Here is an 18,409-nt window from a genome sequence, read left to right on the forward strand (position 1 = left end):
ACATCATGAAAATGTACATCATGTTAATGTACCATCATGTTAATGTACCATCATGTTAATGTACCATCATGTTAATGTACATCATGTTAATGTACATCATGTTAATGTACCATCATGTTAATGTACATCATGTTAATGTACCATCATGTTAATGTACATCATGTTAATGTACATCATGTTAATGTACATCATGTTAATGTACATCATGTTAATGTACATCATGTTAATGTACATCATGTTAATGTACATCATGTTAATGTACATCATGTTAATGTACATCATGTTAATGTACCATCATGTTAATGTACATCATGTTAATGTACATCATGTTAATGTACATCATGTTAATGTACATCATGTTAATGTACATCATGTTAATGTACATCATGTTAATGTACATCATGTTAATGTACATCATGTTAATGTACCATCATGTTAATGTACATCATGTTAATGTACCATCATCATCATCATATTACAGGTGATCGACACCATGACCAGCCCTTCTAGGGTAGGGTAGGTGCCTTGAGCCAGAGCTTGCAGCTCACAAGACTGTTATTTCCATTAGCCCCCTGGGGGAGGGGATGACAGACCAGAGAGGCCTAGCTTGTGGCTAGGCCTGGGGACAGTTGGTCCCAAAGATGAGGGGGTGATTGTATCTCCTCCCATGGCAGACTTAGGTCTCAGACACTCCCAAGACAGGAAGACAAGGCCGGACCACCACTTGGAAAAGACCCGAGCCGGGAGAATACCGGCGAATCTTTAATAATAATAATAATCATATTACACCATCACCAAAATTGTGTTATCACAAACGTCACTTCTCAAATTTTGATTCTACTGACGCCTGACTCTCCCCATCAGATAACTTTCCTGCCGATAGTACCGCACATCGCGCACTTCTTGTCCACATCACCGCTGCTGGACCAGTACAACCTGTCTTCCCTACGAGCCATCGGTAGCGGCTCCGCCCCAGTCGCACCCTCCACCTTGGCTACACTTACGCAAAAGGTACTCAATCACTAGATATTCACACACAAGGTACTCACACAAAAAGAACTGTAGTATAAGGTACTCAGTGACTAGGTACTCACACACATAGTATTCAATCATTCGGTACTCACACACAGCGTACTCACACACAAAAGGTACTCTAGTATAAGGTACTCGTACAAGAATCTTCAGGAGTCTCTAGACGCCCTTGAGACGCCATTGTTTTGTTACAAGAGAGACAATGTAAATAATAGAAATTTTCTGTTGTAATGAGCAACTACCATCATTGACCTTCACACAGACTCCACTAAACTGTTGACGAGTTCTCTCTCCCTCTCCTTGGATCAGCCTTCACTCTCTCCCTCTCCTTGGATCAGTCTTCACTCTCTCCCTCTCCTTGGATCAGCCTTCACTCTCTCACTCACCTTGGATCAGTCTTCACTCTCTCCCCCTCCTTGCATCAGTCTTCACTCTCTCACTCACCTTGGATCAGTCTTCACTCTCTCCCTCTCCTTGGATCAGTCTTCACTCTCTCCCTCTCCTTGGATCAGTCTTCACTCTCTCACTCACCTTGGATCAGTCTTCACTCTCTCCCTCTCCTTGGATCAGTCTTCACTCTCTCCCTCTCCTTGGATCAGTCTTCACTCTCTCCCCCTCCTTGCATCAGTCTTCACTCTCTCACTCTCCTTGGATCAGTCTTCACTCTCTCCCTCTCCTTGGATCAGCCTTCACTCTCTCCCTCTCCTTGGATCAGTCTTCACTCTCTCCCCCTCCTTGCATCAGTCTTCACTCTCTCACTCACCTTGGATCAGTCTTCACTCTCTCCCTCTCCTTGGATCAGCCTTCACTTTCTCCCCCTCCTTGGATCAGTCTTCACTCTCTCCCTCTCCTTGGATCAGTCTTCACTCTCTCACTCACCTTGGATCAGTCTTCACTCTCTCCCTCTCCTTGGATCAGTCTTCACTCTCTCCCTCTCCTTGGATCAGTCTTCACTCTCTCACGCTCCTTGGATCAGTCTTCACTCTCTCCCTCTCCTTGGATCAGTCTTCACTCTCTCCCTCTCCTTGGATCAGTCTTCACTCTCTCCCTCTCCTTGGATCAGTCTTCACTCTCTCCCTCTCCTTGGATCAGTCTTCACTCTCTCCCTCTCCTTGGATCAGTCTTCACTCTCTCCCTCTCCTTGGATCAGTCTTCACTCTCTCCCTCTCCTTGGATCAGTCTTCACTCTCTCACTCTCCTTGGATCAGTCTTCAATCTCTCCCTCTCCTTGGATCAGTCTTCGCTCTCTCCCTCTCCTTGGATCAGTCTTCGCTCTCTCCCTCTCCTTGGATCAGTCTTCACTCTCTCACTCTCCTTGGATCAGTCTTCACTCTCTCCCTCTCCTTGGATAAGTCTTCACTCTCTCCCTCTCCTTGGATCAGTCTTCACTCTCTCCCTCTCCTTGGATCAGTCTTCACTCTCTCCCTCTCCTTGGATCAGTCTTCACTCTCTCGCTCTCCTTGGATCAGTCTTCACTCTCTCCCTCTCCTTGGATCAGTCTTCACTCTCTCACTCTCCTTGGATCAGTCTTCACTCTCTCCCTCTCCTTGGATCAGTCTTCACTCTCTCCCTCTCCTTGGATCAGTCTTCACTCTCTCCCTCTCCTTGGATCACTCTTCACTCTCTCACTCTCCTTGGATCAGTCTTCACTCTCTCCCTCTCCTTGGATCAGTCTTCACTCTCTCACTCTCCTTGGATCAGTCTTCACTCTCTCCCTCTCCTTGGATCAGTCTTCACTCTCTCACTCTCCTTGGATCAGTCTTCACTCTCTCCCTCTCATTGGATCAGCCTTCACTCTCTCCCTCTCCTTGGATCAGCCTTCACTCTCTCGCTCTCCTTGGATCAGTCTTCACCCTCTCCCTCTCCTTGGATCAGTCTTCACTCTCTCGCTCTCCTTGGATCAGCCTTCACCCTCTCATTCTCCTTGGATCAGTCTTCACCCTCTCCCTCTCCTTGGATCAGCCTTCACTCTCTCTCTCTCCTTGGATCAGTCTTCACTCTCTCCCTCTCCTTGGATCAGTCTTCACTCTCTCACTCTCCTTGGATCAGTCTTCACTCTCTCACTCTCCTTGGATCAGTCTTCACCCTCTCCCTCTCCTTGGATCAGCCTTCACTCTCTCCCTCTCCTTGGATCAGCCTTCACTCTCTCCCTCTCCTTGGATCAGTCTTCACTCTCTCACTCTCCTTGGATCAGTCTTCACTCTCTCACTCTCCTTGGATCAGTCTTCACTCTCTCCCTCTCCTTGGATCAGTCTTCACTCTCTCCCTCTCCTTGGATCAGCCTTCACTCTCTCCCTCTCCTTGGATCAGCCTTCACTCTCTCACTCTCCTTGGATCAGTCTTCACCCTCTCCCTCTCCTTGGATCAGCCTTCACTCTCTCCCTCTCCTTGGATCAGTCTTCACTCTCTCGCTCTCCTGGGATCAGCGTTCACCCTCTCACTCTCCTTGGATCAGTCTTCACCCTCTCCCTCTCCTTGGATCAGCCTTCACTCTCTCTCTCTCCTTGGATCAGTCTTCACTCTCTCCCTCTCCTTGGATCAGTCTTCACTCTCTCACTCTCCTTGGATCAGTCTTCACTCTCTCACTCTCCTTGGATCAGTCTTCACTCTCTCCCTCTCCTTGGATCAGTCTTCACTCTCTCACTCTCCTTGGATCAGTCTTCACTCTCTCCCTCTCCTTGGATCAGTCTTCACTCTCTCCCTCTCCTTGGATCAGTCTTCACTCTCTCCCACTCCTTGGATCAGTCTTCACTCTCTCCCTCTACTACTTGGATCAGTCTTCACTCTCTCCCTCTCCTTGGATTAGTCTTCACTCTCTCACTCTCCTTGGATCAGTCTTCACCCTCTCCCTCTCCTTGGATCAGCCTTCACTCTCTCCCTCTTCTTGGATCAGTCTTCACTCTCTCCCTCTCCTTGGATCAGTCTTCACTCTCTCCCTCTCCTTGGATCAGTCTTCACTCTCTCCCTCTCCTTGGATCAGTCTTCACTCTCTCCCTCTCCTTGGATCAGTCTTCACTCTCTCACTCTCCTTGGATCAGTCTTCACTCTCTCACTCTCCTTGGATCAGTCTTCACTCTCTCCCTCTCCTTTGATCAGTCTTCACTCTCTCCCTCTACTTGGATCAGTCTTCACTCTCTCCCTCTCCTTGGATCAGTCTTCACTCTCTCACGCTCCTTGGATCAGTCTTCACTCTCTCACTCTCCTTGGATCAGTCTTCACTCTCTCCCTCTCCTTGGATCAGTCTTCACTCTCTCACTCTCCTTGGATCAGTCTTCGCTCTCTCCCTCTCCTTGGATCAGTCTTCACTCTCTCGCTCTCCTTGGATCAGTCTTCACCCTCTCACTCTCCTTGGATCAGTCTTCACTCTCTCCTTCTACTTGGATAAGACTTCACTCTCTCTCCTTGGATCAGTCTTCACTCTCTCCCTCTACTTGGATCAGTCTTCACTCTCTCACTCTCCTTGGATCAGTCTTCGCTCTCTCTCTCTCCTTGGATCAGTCTTCACTCTCTCGCTCTCCTTGGATCAGTCTTCACCCTCTCACTCTCCTTGGATCAGTCTTCACTCTCTCCCTCTACTTGGATCAGTCTTCACCCTCTCACTCTCCTTGGATCAGTCTTCACTCTCTCCCTCTACTTGGATCAGTCTTCACTCTCTCACTCTCCTTGGATCAGTCTTCATTCTCTCCCTCTCCTTGGATCAGTCTTCACTCTTTCACTCTACTTGAATCAGTCTTCACTCTCTCACTCTCCTTGGATCAGTCTTCACTCTCTCCCTCTACCTGTATCAGTCTTCACTCTCTCACTCTCCTTGGATCAGTCTTCGCTCTCTCCCTCTCCTTGGATCAGTCTTCACTCTCTCGCTCTCCTTGGATCAGTCTTCACCCTCTCACTCTCCTTGGATCAGTCTTCACTCTCTCCCTCTACTTGGATCAGTCTTCACCCTCTCACTCTCCTTGGATCAGTCTTCACTCTCTCCCTCTACTTGGATCAGTCTTCACCCTCTCACTCTCCTTGGAACAGTCTTCACTCTCTCCCTCTACTTGGATCAGTCTTCACTCTCTCACTCTCCTTGGATCAGTCTTCACTCTCTCCCTCTCCTTGGATCAGTCTTCACTCTCTCACTCTACTTGGATCAGTCTTCACTCTCTCACTCTCCTTGGATCAGTCTTCACTCTCTCCCTCTACTTGGATCAGTCTTCACTCTCTCACTCTCCTTGGATCAGTCTTCGCTCTCTCCCTCTCCTTGGATCAGTCTTCACTCTCTCGCTCTCCTTGGATCAGTCTTCACCCTCTCACTCTCCTTGGATCAGTCTTCACTCTCTCCCTCTACTTGGATCAGTCTTCACTCTCTCCCTCTCCTTGGATCAGTCTTCACTCTCTCCCTCTCCTTGGATCAGTCTTCACTCTCTCCCTCTCCTTGGATCAGTCTTCACTCTCCCGCTCTCCTTGGATCAGTCTTCACTCTCTCCCTCTCCTTGGATCAGTCTTCGCTCTCTCCCTCTCCTTGGATCAGCCTTCACTCTCTCCCTCTCCTTGGATCAGTCTTCGCTCTCTCCCTCTCCTTGGATCAGTCTTCACTCTCTCGCTCTCCTTGGATCAGTCTTCACCCTCTCACTCTCCTTGGATCAGTCTTCACTCTCTCCCTCTCCTTGGATCAGTCTTCACTCTCTCCCTCTCCTTGGATCAGTCTTCACTCTCTCCCTCTCCTTGGATCAGTCTTCACTCTCTCGCTCTCCTTGGATCAGTCGTCAGTGTTCAGTGGTCAGTCGTCACGTGAGGTCACAGACCCTGAGCTGCTTTGGGGATTAGCGTGGACGGTTACAAAGCATGGCTTGCTTCTGCAGTGTTTTAAAAATTGAGGTTGGAGAGTTGAAGGAGGAGGTCTTGCTTCTCCAGGAGGAGATTAGGAGGCTGAAGGTCCACCTCAGTGGGTCTGGGAGAGAGTGTGAGGTGGCTGGAGTTGTGGGGAATGAAGCTTCAAGCAGTGAGGTGCAGTCTGTCTCTCGCTGTGAGGAGGCTGTAGGTGGGGAGGTAGCAACGGCTACCAGCAGTGAGGTGCAGTCCAGCACCTGCTACAAGTGGCGAGTGGTAACCAGTAATGGGAGGAGAATCAGAATAAGGAAAGTTAAGAGTGAAGATCTGAAGGTAGGAAATCGCTTCTCTGTTCTTCAGGATGAATGTACTTCAGTGGCCAGTGAAGGTAAGGGTACTACTGCCCCTGCTAACAGAGGAAAGCGCATTCTTGTGGTTGGTGACTCTCAGGTAAAATATACTGACCGTGCTTTTTGTAATAGGAATAAGAAGATGAGAGATAGTGTGTGCTTCCCTGGAGCTGGTGTTGGGGACATAGTTGACAGGCTGGATAATATCATGTCAGGTAATGGGAACGAGCCCATTATTTGTCTCAGTGCTGGTGGAAATGATGTTGGGAAGGGTAGGAGAGAAGAGCTGCTAGGTAAGTACAGGTCAGCTATAGATTTCATTAAGTCTAAGGGAGGGGTCCCAATCATATGTAGCATCTTGCCTAGAAGGGGAGTAGGAAATGAATGGTTGTCTAGGGCAATTGGTGTAAATTGCTGGCTAGACAGATACTGCAAGGAACTTGCAATCCCATTCATTGACAACTGGAACAACTTTTATGGCAAACATGATATGTATGCAAGGGATGGGGTACATCTCTCTGGGGCTGGGGTGGTAGCACTTGCAAACTCAATTGAGAAGGCCATTGGTGAAATGCCTATGATTTTAAACTGATAGAAGATAGTGGTATGGGTGTGTGTGGGAAACAAGCAGGTTGCAACACTAGGGTTGGAATCAGTAAATGTATAAAAGGCATTCAGCATGAAGTTATAAATAAAGACAATAGATCAGGTCAGCAAACAAAGGGGGACAGCAGAGGGCAGCAAGGGACTAGCTCCCTTAAGGTTTACTATACTAATAGCAGGAGTGTAAGAAGTAAGATAGATGAGCTAAGATTAATTGCAAGTGCAGAATAGATATTATTGCTATAACAGAGACCTGGCTCAATCTGAAAGATAGAGAGATGCCCTCTGAATGTCACATACAAGGCTATAAATTATTCCACACTGACAGGGTCAACAGGAAGGGTGGTGGAGTAGCGATGTATGTCAGAGACAATTTAAATTGTTGTGTTAGACAAGATATAAAAGTAGAAGCGTCAGCCACTGAATCTGTTTGGTTACAGCTTCTCGAGGGCCGAGAAAAACTAATTTTGGGTGTGATTTACAGGGCCCCAAATCTTGAAAGGGAGTGCAGTAAACTTCTATGGGACGAAATTCGTAAGGCATCTACATACGAAAATGTTGTGGTAATGGGAGATTTCAACTACAGACAGATTGACTGGAGCAATTTGACAGGAAATTTAGAGTCAGGTGACTTTCTTGATACGATCCAGGATTGTTTTTTAAAACAGTTTGTGACAAAGTCAACTAGAAGAAACAACCTCCTTGACTTGGTTCTTGCCAGTAGGGAAACACTAATTAATAATCTTGAGGTTAATGATGAGCTTGGGGAAAGTGATCACAAATCACTCAGTTTTAATATATCATGGAATTCCCCTAATAATGGCAATCAAGTCTCCGTCCCTGACTTTCGCTTCGCTGATTTCATAGGACTGAAAAATTACTTAGGTGGGCTGAACTGGAATGACCTGACTAAGGGTCAGGTGGGTGGTGATGGTTGCCGATATGATGCTTTCCAGGGCATAGTTCTAGCTGTTCAGTCAAATTACGTTCCAACTAGGGAAATCAGATCAAACAAAAATGATCCTAAATGGATGAACAATAGATTAAAATATCTGATTGGTCAAAAGAGAGGCATATATAGGCAAATCAAAAGAGGAGAGGGGCAATTAAGAAATCGATATATTCAGTTAGAGAGAAATAAAAAAGGGAATTAGAAAAGCAAAAAGAGATTATGAGGTTAAATTGCAAGAGAATCGAAGACTAACCCAAAAGGATTCTTTCAGGTATACAGAAGTAAGATCAGGGACAAGATAGGCCCACTCAAAAGTTCCTCGGGACAGCTCACTGACAGTGATAAGGAAATGTGTAGAATTTTTAACACATACTTCCTCTCAGTTTTTACACAGGAGGATACCAGCGATATTCCAGTAATGATAAATTATGTAGAACAGGACGACAATAAACTGTGCACGATTAGGGTCACAAGTGACATGGTCCTTAGGCAAATAGATAAATTAAAACCTAACAAATCCCCAGGCCCTGATGAACTGTATGCAAGGGTTCTAAAGGAATGTAAACAGGAGCTTAGCACACCTTTGGCTAATCTTTTCAACATATCACTCCAAACTGGCATGGTGCCAGATAAGTGGAAAATGGCAAATGTGATACCTATTTTCAAAGCAGGTGACAGGTCCTTAGCTTCGAACTATAGACCAATAAGCCTAACCTCCATAGTGGGAAAATTTGTGGAATCAATAATTGCCGAGGCAGTTCGTAGCCACCTTGAAAAGCATAAATTAATCAACGAATCTCAGCATGGTTTTACAAAGGGGCGTTCCTGCCTTACGAATTTATTAACTTTTTTCACTAAGGTATTTGAGGAGGTAGATCATGGTAATGAATATGATATTGTGTATATGGACTTCAGTAAGGCTTTTGACAGAGTCCCACATCAGAGACTATTGAGGAAAATTAAGGCACATGGAATAGGAGGAGAAATTTTTTCCTGGATAGAGGCATGGTTGACAAATAGGCAGCAGAGAGTTTGCATAAATGGGGAGAAATCAGAGTGGGGAAGTGTCACGAGCGGTGTTCCACAGGGGTCAGTGTTGGGCCCCCTGCTGTTCACAATCTACATAAACGACATAGATGAGGGCATAAAGAGCGACATTCTGACGAGGACATTCGAGCACTCCAGGAAGATTTGAATAGACTGATGCAGTGGTCGGAGAAGTGGCAGATGCAGTTTAATATAGACAAATGCAAAGTTCTAAATGTTGGACAGGACAATAACCATGCCACATATAAACTAAATAATGTAGATCTTAATATAACGGAATGCGAAAAAGATTTAGGAGTTCTGGTTAGCAGTAATCTGAAACCAAGACAACAGTGCATAAGTGTTCGCAATAAAGCTAATAGAATCCTTGGCTTCATATCAAGAAGCATAAATAATAGGAGTCCTCAGGTTGTTCTTCAACTCTATACATCCTTGGTTAGGCCTCATTTAGATTATGCTGCACAGTTTAGGTCACCGTATTACAGAATGGATATAAATTCTCTGGAAAATGTACAAAGGAGGATGACAAAGTTGATCCCATGTATCAAAAGACGTAGAATTAGGGGGGATATGATTGAGGTGTATAAATGGAAGACAGGAATAAATAAAGGGGATGTAAATAGTGTGCTGAAAATATCTAGCCTAGACAGGACTCGCAGCAATGGTTTTAAGTTGGAAAAATTCAGATTCAGGAAGGATATAGGAAAGTACTGGTTTGGTAATAGAGTTGTGGATGAGTGGAACAAACTCCCGAGTACAGTTATAGAGGCAAGAACGTTGTGTAGCTTTAAAAATAGGTTGGATAAAAACATGAGTGGATGTGGGTGGGTGTGAGTTGGACCTGATAGCTTGTGCTACCAGATCGGTTGCCGTGTTCCTCCCTTAAGTCAATGTGACCTGACCTGACTAGGTTGGGTGCATTGGCTTAAGCCGGTAGGAGACTTTTACCTGCCTCGCATGGGCCAATAGGTCTTCTGCAGTGTTCCTTCGTTCTTATGTTCTTATGTTCTTATAAGTATGCATAGTGACGGATACAATGATCACCATGCATGGTGATGGAGACAATGATCACCATGCATGGTGATGGAGACAATGATCACCATGCATGGTGATGGAGACAATGATCACCATGCATGGTGATGGAGACAATGATCACCATGCATGGTGATGGATACAATGATCACCATGCATAGTGATGGAGACAATGATCACCATGCATGGTGATGGATACAATGATCACCATGCATGGTGATGGAGACAATGATCACCATGCATGGTGATGGAGACAATGATCACCATGCATGGTGATGGATACAATGATCACCATGCATAGTGATGGAGACAATGATCACCATGCATAGTGATGGAGACAATGATCACCATGCATGGTGATGGATACAGTGATCACCATGCATGGTGATGGATACAGTGATCACCATGCATGGTGATGGAGACAATGATCACCATGCATGGTGATGGATACAGTGATCACCATGCATGGTGACGGATACAATGATCACCATGCATGGTGATGGATACAGTGATCACCATGCATGGTGATGGAGACAATGATCACCATGCATGGTGATGGATATAATGATCACCATGCATGGTGATGGAGACAATGATCACCATGCATGGTGATGGATACAGTGATCACCATGCATGGTGACGGATACAATGATCACCATGCATGGTGATGGATACAATGATCACCATGCATGGTGATGGATACAATGATCACCATGCATGGTGATGGATACAATGATCATCATGCATGGTGATGGAGACAATGATCACCATGCATGGTGATGGATACAATGATCACCATGCATGGTGATGGATACAATGATCATGCATGGTGATGGATACAATGATCATCATGCATGGTGATGGAGACAATGATCATCATGCATGGTGATGGAGACAATGATCATCATGCATGGTGATGGAGACAATGATCACCATGCATGGTGATGGATACAATGATCATCATGCATGGTGATGGAGACAATGATCACCATGCATGGTGATGGATACAATGATCATCATGCATGGTGATGGAGACAATGATCACCATGCATGGTGATGGAGACAATGATCACCATGCATGGTGATGGATACAATGATCATCATGCATGGTGATGGAGACAATGATCACCATGCATGGTGATGGATACAATGATCATCATGCATGGTGATGGATACAATGATCATCATGCATGGTGATGGATACAGTGATCATCATGCATGGTGATGGATACAGTGATCATCATGCATGGTGATGGATACAATGATCATCATGCATGGTGATGGATACAGTGATCACCATGCATGGTGATGGAGACAATGATCACCATGCATGATGATGGATACAGTGATCATCATGCATGGTGATGGATACAATGATCACCATGCATGATGATGGATACAGTGATCATCATGCATGGTGATGGATACAGTGATCACCATGCATGGTGATGGAGACAATGATCACCATGCATGGTGATGGATACAGTGATCATCATGCATGGTGATGGATACAATGATCACCATGCATGATGATGGATACAGTGATCATCATGCATGGTGATGGAGACAATGATCACCATGCATGGTGATGGAGACAATGATCATCATGCATGGTGATGGATACAGTGATCATCATGCATGGTGGAGACAATGATCACCATGCATGGTGATGGATACAGTGATCACCATGCATGGTGATGGAGACAATGATCACCATGCATGGTGATGGATACAATGATCATCATGCATGGTGATGGATACAATGATAATCATGCATGGTGATGGATACAGTGATCATCATGCATGGTGGAGACAATGATCACCATGCATGGTGATGGATACAGTGATCACCATGCATGGTGATGGAGACAATGATCACCATGCATGGTGATGGATACAATGATCATCATGCATGGTGATGGATACAATGATAATCATGCATGGTGATGGATACAGTGATCATCATGCATGGTGGAGACAATGATCACCATGCATGGTGATGGATACAGTGATCACCATGCATGGTGATGGAGACAATGATCATCATGCATGGTGATGGAGACAATGATCACCATGCATGGTGACGGATACAATGATCACCATGCATGGTGATGGGGACAATGATCACCATGCATGGTGATGGAGACAATGATCACCATGCATGGTGATGGATACAATGATCACCATGCATGGTGATGGATACAGTGATCATGCATGGTGATGGATACAATGATCATGCATGGTGATGGATACAATGATCACCATGCATGGTGATGGATACAATGATCACCATGCATGGTGATGGATACAGTGATCATGCATGGTGATGGATACAATGATCACCATGCATGGTGATGGATACAATGATCACCATGCATGGTGATGGAGACAATGATCACCATGCATGGTGATGGAGACAATGATCACCATGCATGGTGATGGATACAATGATCACCATGCATGGTGATGGATACAATGATCACCATGCATGGTGATGGATACAGTGATCATGCATGGTGATGGATACAATGATCACCATGCATGGTGATGGATACAATGATCACCATGCATGGTGATGGAGACAATGATCACCATGCATGGTGATGGATACAATGATCACCATGCATGGTGACGGATACAATGATCACCGTGCATGGTGATGGAGACAATGATCACCATGCATGGTGATGGATACAATGATCACCATGCATGGTGATGGATACAATGATCATCATGCATGGTGATGGAGACAATGATCACCATGCATGGTGATGGATACAGTGATCACCATGCATGGTGATGGATACAATGATCACCATGCATGGTGATGGATACAATGATCACCATGCATGGTGATGGATACAATGATCATGCATGGTGATGGAGACAATGATCACCATGCATGGTGATGGATATAATGATCACCATGCATGGTGATGGAGACAATGATCACCATGCATGGTGATGGATACAGTGATCATCATGCATGGTGATGGATACAATGATCACCATGCATGGTGATGGATACAATGATCACCATGCATGGTGATGGATACAATGATCATGCATGGTGATGGAGACAATGATCACCATGCATGGTGATGGAGACAATGATCACCATGCATGGTGATGGAGACAATGATCACCATGCATGGTGATGGATACAATGATCACCATGCATGGTGATGGATACAATGATCACCATGCATGGTGATGGATACAATGATCACCATGCATGGTGATGGATACAATGATCATGCATGGTGATGGAGACAATGATCACCATGCATGGTGATGGATATAATGATCACCATGCATGGTGATGGATACAGTGATCACCATGCATGGTGATGGATACAATGATCATCATGCATGGTGATGGAGACAATGATCACCATGCATGGTGATGGATACAATGATCACCATGCATGGTGATGGATACAATGATCACCATGCACGGTGATGGATACAGTGATCATCATGCATGGTGATGGAGACAATGATCACCATGCATGGTGATGGAGACAATGATCATCATGCATGGTGATGGAGACAATGATCACCATGCATGGTGATGGATACAATGATCACCATGCATGGTGATGGATACAATGATCACCATGCATGGTGATGGAGACAATGATCACCATGCATGGTGATGGATACAATGATCACCATGCATGGTGATGGATACAATGATCACCATGCATGGTGATGGATACAATGATCATCATGCATGGTGATGGATACAGTGATCATGCATGGTGATGGATACAATGATCATCATGCATGGTGATGGATACAGTGATCATGCATGGTGATGGATACAGTGATCATCATGCATGGTGATGGATACAGTGATCATCGTGCATGGTGATGGATACAATGATCATCATGCATGGTGATGGATACAGTGATCATCATGCATGGTGATGGATACAGTGATCATCATGCATGGTGATGGATACAGTGATCATCATGCATGGTGATGGATACAGTGATCATCGTGCATGGTGATGGGGACAATGATCATGCATGGTGATGGATACAGTGATCATCATGCAAGAAGTTCGTCTGCTGAAAGTCCCTCACTTCACTCTACAAGGATAGTTTCAACTCCACTTTTCATAACACCTCAGCCCTGGTCTTAGGTTCTAGTATTTTAGAGATTGCTTTTCAAATTTCACATTTGTCCAGGTTAGTGAACCTTCCAATTTTTTTAAATTTCCTAATATATTTTTGGTAATAATTTTTTTACGTTTATTCTTGAGTTAAAAGTTCCCGCCCTGCTTGTTTAAGTGACTCATTTCTTAACTCACTTCACTTTTAATATCTCATCTTTCAAAGTTAATTTGTTTCATACGTCATTGTTTGTTAATTTCAGACATTTATTAGCTTTTAAAATGATGTTCATATAGCTTATTTTTCCAACTTTATTCCTCGTGTACACCAGGCTGAGGACCTCAGCTTCCTGCACCTCCAGTTTTAGGGTCTTCAATCCCTCTGGGTCTTTTAAAAGAGTTTTTATCTCTCATTAGCAAATAATATTTAGGACATGACTCTTCATATTCTCCTGCACTCCTCTTCAGAGTGGGGCGGTCACTGGTCAAGGGTACGGCACTACTGAGTGCAGTACCACTCTTGTGTCCTCCTGGGTAGCCGTCAACCATCGGTCGGGAGCAGTCGGCAAAATTCTTCCTTTCATCGAAGCCAAGGTTTGTTTTTGAGTGCAATTACATTTTCGAAAGTTCATGTTATAAGCGTCAGACTTGGAGTATCTTTGTTAACAATGACATGACTGACGTGATTCTCGTCCATAACTTGCCTTCAACCTATGAATTATTTTTGTATATGGACTGTTGTTGTTGACTCCAAAACTGCTCTAGTAACATTTTAGGTAATTTTTTGTGACTTTTTTTGTTATATTTCAGAATGTCAATTATGTATCTGAAAGTTTGGCATATGTTGCTGACGTTATTCATTTCATTAGTTTTCTTTAATGTATCGGCTTTCTCCCACCATGATAGGGTGATCTAAAGCATAAGAAACGCTTTCAACGTCATTCATTCAGTCACTGTCTTGTCTGAAGTGTGTCAATATCACAGCTTAGATGATCCTCCGAACAGCAACATCCCCACCCCACCTTCTGAGTGCAGGCGCTGTACTTACCTGCCTCAGGGACTCAAGTGCGGCTAGTCAATTAACTTGAATCTCTTCAAAAATATTTCCCTGCTCACACTCCAACAGCTTGTCAAATCATGAAAACCTCCCTGCCTCCACTCACAATTTTGTAGCATGCTCACATAAGCCTTCCTTACTTTCTCCCTCCAGCCCATCCTGCGACGACCTCTACCCACCCTCCCTCTACCCCAAATTTATATACCCTTCTTTTCATGCGATTTTGCTTCATCCTTTCTAAATGTCCATAGTACCTCAACAGCCCCTCCTCTGTCCTGTGAATAACATTTTTGTAGCCCCACAGCATCTCTTGTGCCCACGCAGACATTCTCAGCATAATATTCACACCACACAGTGCCCTCTAACATATACTCACTGCTACCAACTTTCACGCCGCTACAACATTCACAACCAATGCTTCACATTCATACAACAGCATTGGTTCCACTATAATTTGGTAAATTCCCTTTCTTGTCTCCATGGATAAGGTTCTTTGTCTCCACAGAAGTCTCAGTGCACGACTCACCTTTTTACGCATAGTTAATTCATAGGTCTACTTCTTTCATAGACTCATCTGCCGACTGTCGACAAGTCTACACCCGAATATCTAAACACATTTACTTCCTCCAGTCTCCCTCCCTCCAATCTGATATTCAATCTTTCACTTCCATATATTTTTTCTGTCATCACCTGCTGTTTCCTATGTACACTTTCAATTAATTTCCTCCTTTTACATGCCTTCCATAATTCGTTTACCAACCTTTGCAACTTCTCTTCAGAATCTCCCGAAAACACCGTATCTTCAACAAAAGAAACTAAGAAACTGTGGCAACTCATATTCATTCTCATATAATACGACACTTCTCTTTCCCATACCCTAGATCAAGACTACTCGACTACTAAGAACAAAGGTTCACTTGGGACAAGTACCGATGTATGCAAAGGTCCGGATACATTTTTTACAGGCAATCATGAAAAAAACATAAATCCGAGTATAGGACAGTGTATGCTAGAATGCTGTATTCCATGTAGTGTATGCATTCCATTCAAATAGAATAATGTATTAATCCCGCTCTTGTGTACCACCTGATCCTGAACGTGGTAACAACTGTTATTTAACTAAACTTTCTCCTGAAGCCTGCGGTTCAACTAGAACCGCTGACTTCAAACTGGTCAAACTGGTAAAAGTCTCGAACTAAGATTAAAACAACATAAATATAGCATTAGAACTGGACAAGATTCTAATGCTCTATTTATTCACGTGAGAGATTTTAACCATCCAATTGATTTTCAAAAAGTTGAGAAAGTAGTATCAAGCAAGTCTATGGTCGACAGGAATATAATTGAATCTTGTTTCATAAAAAGCAGTTTTGAAAATAATATGAATATTTCCTTTGGTTTATATAAATTAGATCCATTTATAATTACTAAAATTTGGGAAGAATTTAATAATACATTGGACAAATAATAAATCTTATTTCTTGGGTAGAATATTTTGTTAGTGGGATGTCGTGAAGGGCACGTCTAGTTGGGCCAGCGAACCTGCTGCAGTGTTCTTCCTTTCTTATGAGTCGGGTGTCGTAGCACATCAAGTGTTGCTTTGTTGTGGGATGTGATGGTGAGGTGTGGTCTAGACCTTTTATATGCCTTCCTGTTATGTATTACTTTTATAGTTCCTTGATAATGTGAAAGTCACGAAAGCACTTGGAACTAACCTTGACATATAACATATGTCACACATATATATGTCATATATGTGACATATGGAACTAACCTTGTCATACCTCTTCTTAAAGCTATTCATGGAACTTGCTTCCACTACTTCACTCTCCAGATTATTCCACTCCCTGACAATTCTAAGGCTAAAGAAATACTTCCTAACATCCCTATGACTCATCTGGGTTTTCAGCTTACAATTGTGGCCCCTTGTTCCTGTTTCCCATCTCTGAAGCATTCGATCCTTGTCCACCTTGCCAATGCCCCTCAATATTTTATATGTTGTTATCATGTCCCCTCTATCCCTCCTATCCTCTAATGACATCAGGTTGAGTTCCCTTAACCTCTCCTCATAAGACATACCCCTCAGTTCCGGAACTAATTGTGTTGCAAATTTTTGCACTTTTTCGATTTTCTTGACGTTTAACTTAGTGAGGGTTCCATACTGGCACTGCATACTCCAGTATAGGCCTTACGTGCATGGTGTACAATGTCGTGAAAGACTCCTTACTCATATGTCTAAACGCCCATCTCAGGTTTGCCAATCTCCCATATGCTGCAACAGTTATTTGAGTGATGTGTGCCGCAAGGGACATGTTCGTTATAATGCTTACCCCAAGATCCTTTTCTTTAATTGACGTTTACAGCTTTTGATTTCCTAACCTGTACACTATCTGCGGTCTTCTGTATCCTTCCCCAATCTTTATGACCTTACACTTACTGGGGTTAAACTCCAGGAGCCATTTGTTCGACCATACTTGTAGTCTGTCCAGATCCTATTGTAATCTTAAGTGATCCTCGCCCACTTGTATTCTCCTTATCAGTTTCACATCATCAGCGAACAGTGACACTTCTGAATCTATTCCTTCCACCATGTCATTCACGTATACAAGAAACGGCACTTGGCCAAGGACTGAACCTTGTGGAACCCCCACTCGACACATGCGCCGACTCCGACACTTCAGCACATCCCAACACTCGTTGTTTCCTTCCTGTCAGGTATTCCCTGATCCATTGCAGAACTTTCCCTGTTATTCCTGCCTGCTCCTCTAATTTTTGCACCAGTCTCTTGTGTGGTACTGTGTCAAAAGCCGTCTTACAGTCTAAAAAGATGCAATCTACCCATCCCTCTCTCTCCTGTCTTACTTCTGTTACCTTATCGTAGAACTCAAGTAAATTTGTGACACAGGATTTCCTATCTCTGAAGCCGTGCTGACTGTCATGTATGCGCCCAATCTTTTCAATGTGTTCCACCACTCTTCTGATAATCTTTTCCATGACTTTACAAGTCAGTGACACTGGCCTGTAGTTTAACGCTGCCTGTCTGCCTCCTTTCTTAAAAATTGGAACTACATGTGCTGTCTCCCACGCCTCAGGCAACTTCCCAGTTTCGATAGATTTACTGAAGATTGCCGCGAGCGGCACACACAGTTCCTCTGCTCCCTCTCTCAGTATCCATGGAGATATGTTATCTATACCCACCGCCTTTAAGGTATCTAGTTCGTCTAGCAGTTTCTTCACCTCTATCTTGGTTATGTGTATTGTGTCCAGCACCTGCTGGTGCACCCTACCTCCACAGTTTGCTGGAAGCATTCCTGACTCTATTGTGAATACTTCTCTAAATCTTTTGTATGTAAAGTAAAAGGACACAAGTGCAACTAATGTGACATTTATTGTAGCAACGTTT

The 18,409-nt window shown here is 44.1% G+C and overlaps 1 protein-coding gene across 1 annotated transcript in view; it reads left to right on the top strand.

The window, feature by feature from the left end:
- Positions 1-18,409, top strand: part of LOC128688799 (uncharacterized) — a 158,765-nt gene that overhangs the window by 119,087 nt on the left and 21,269 nt on the right. The window contains exons 7-8 of the mRNA XM_070085687.1: positions 865-1,011; positions 14,418-14,543. Of these exons, the coding sequence (XP_069941788.1) occupies positions 865-1,011; positions 14,418-14,543 (273 nt within the window). The remainder of the gene's footprint in view (positions 1-864; positions 1,012-14,417; positions 14,544-18,409) is intronic.

This window comes from Cherax quadricarinatus, chromosome 16, assembly GCF_038502225.1.
Source record: "Cherax quadricarinatus isolate ZL_2023a chromosome 16, ASM3850222v1, whole genome shotgun sequence".
NCBI classification, from domain to species: domain Eukaryota; kingdom Metazoa; phylum Arthropoda; class Malacostraca; order Decapoda; family Parastacidae; genus Cherax; species Cherax quadricarinatus.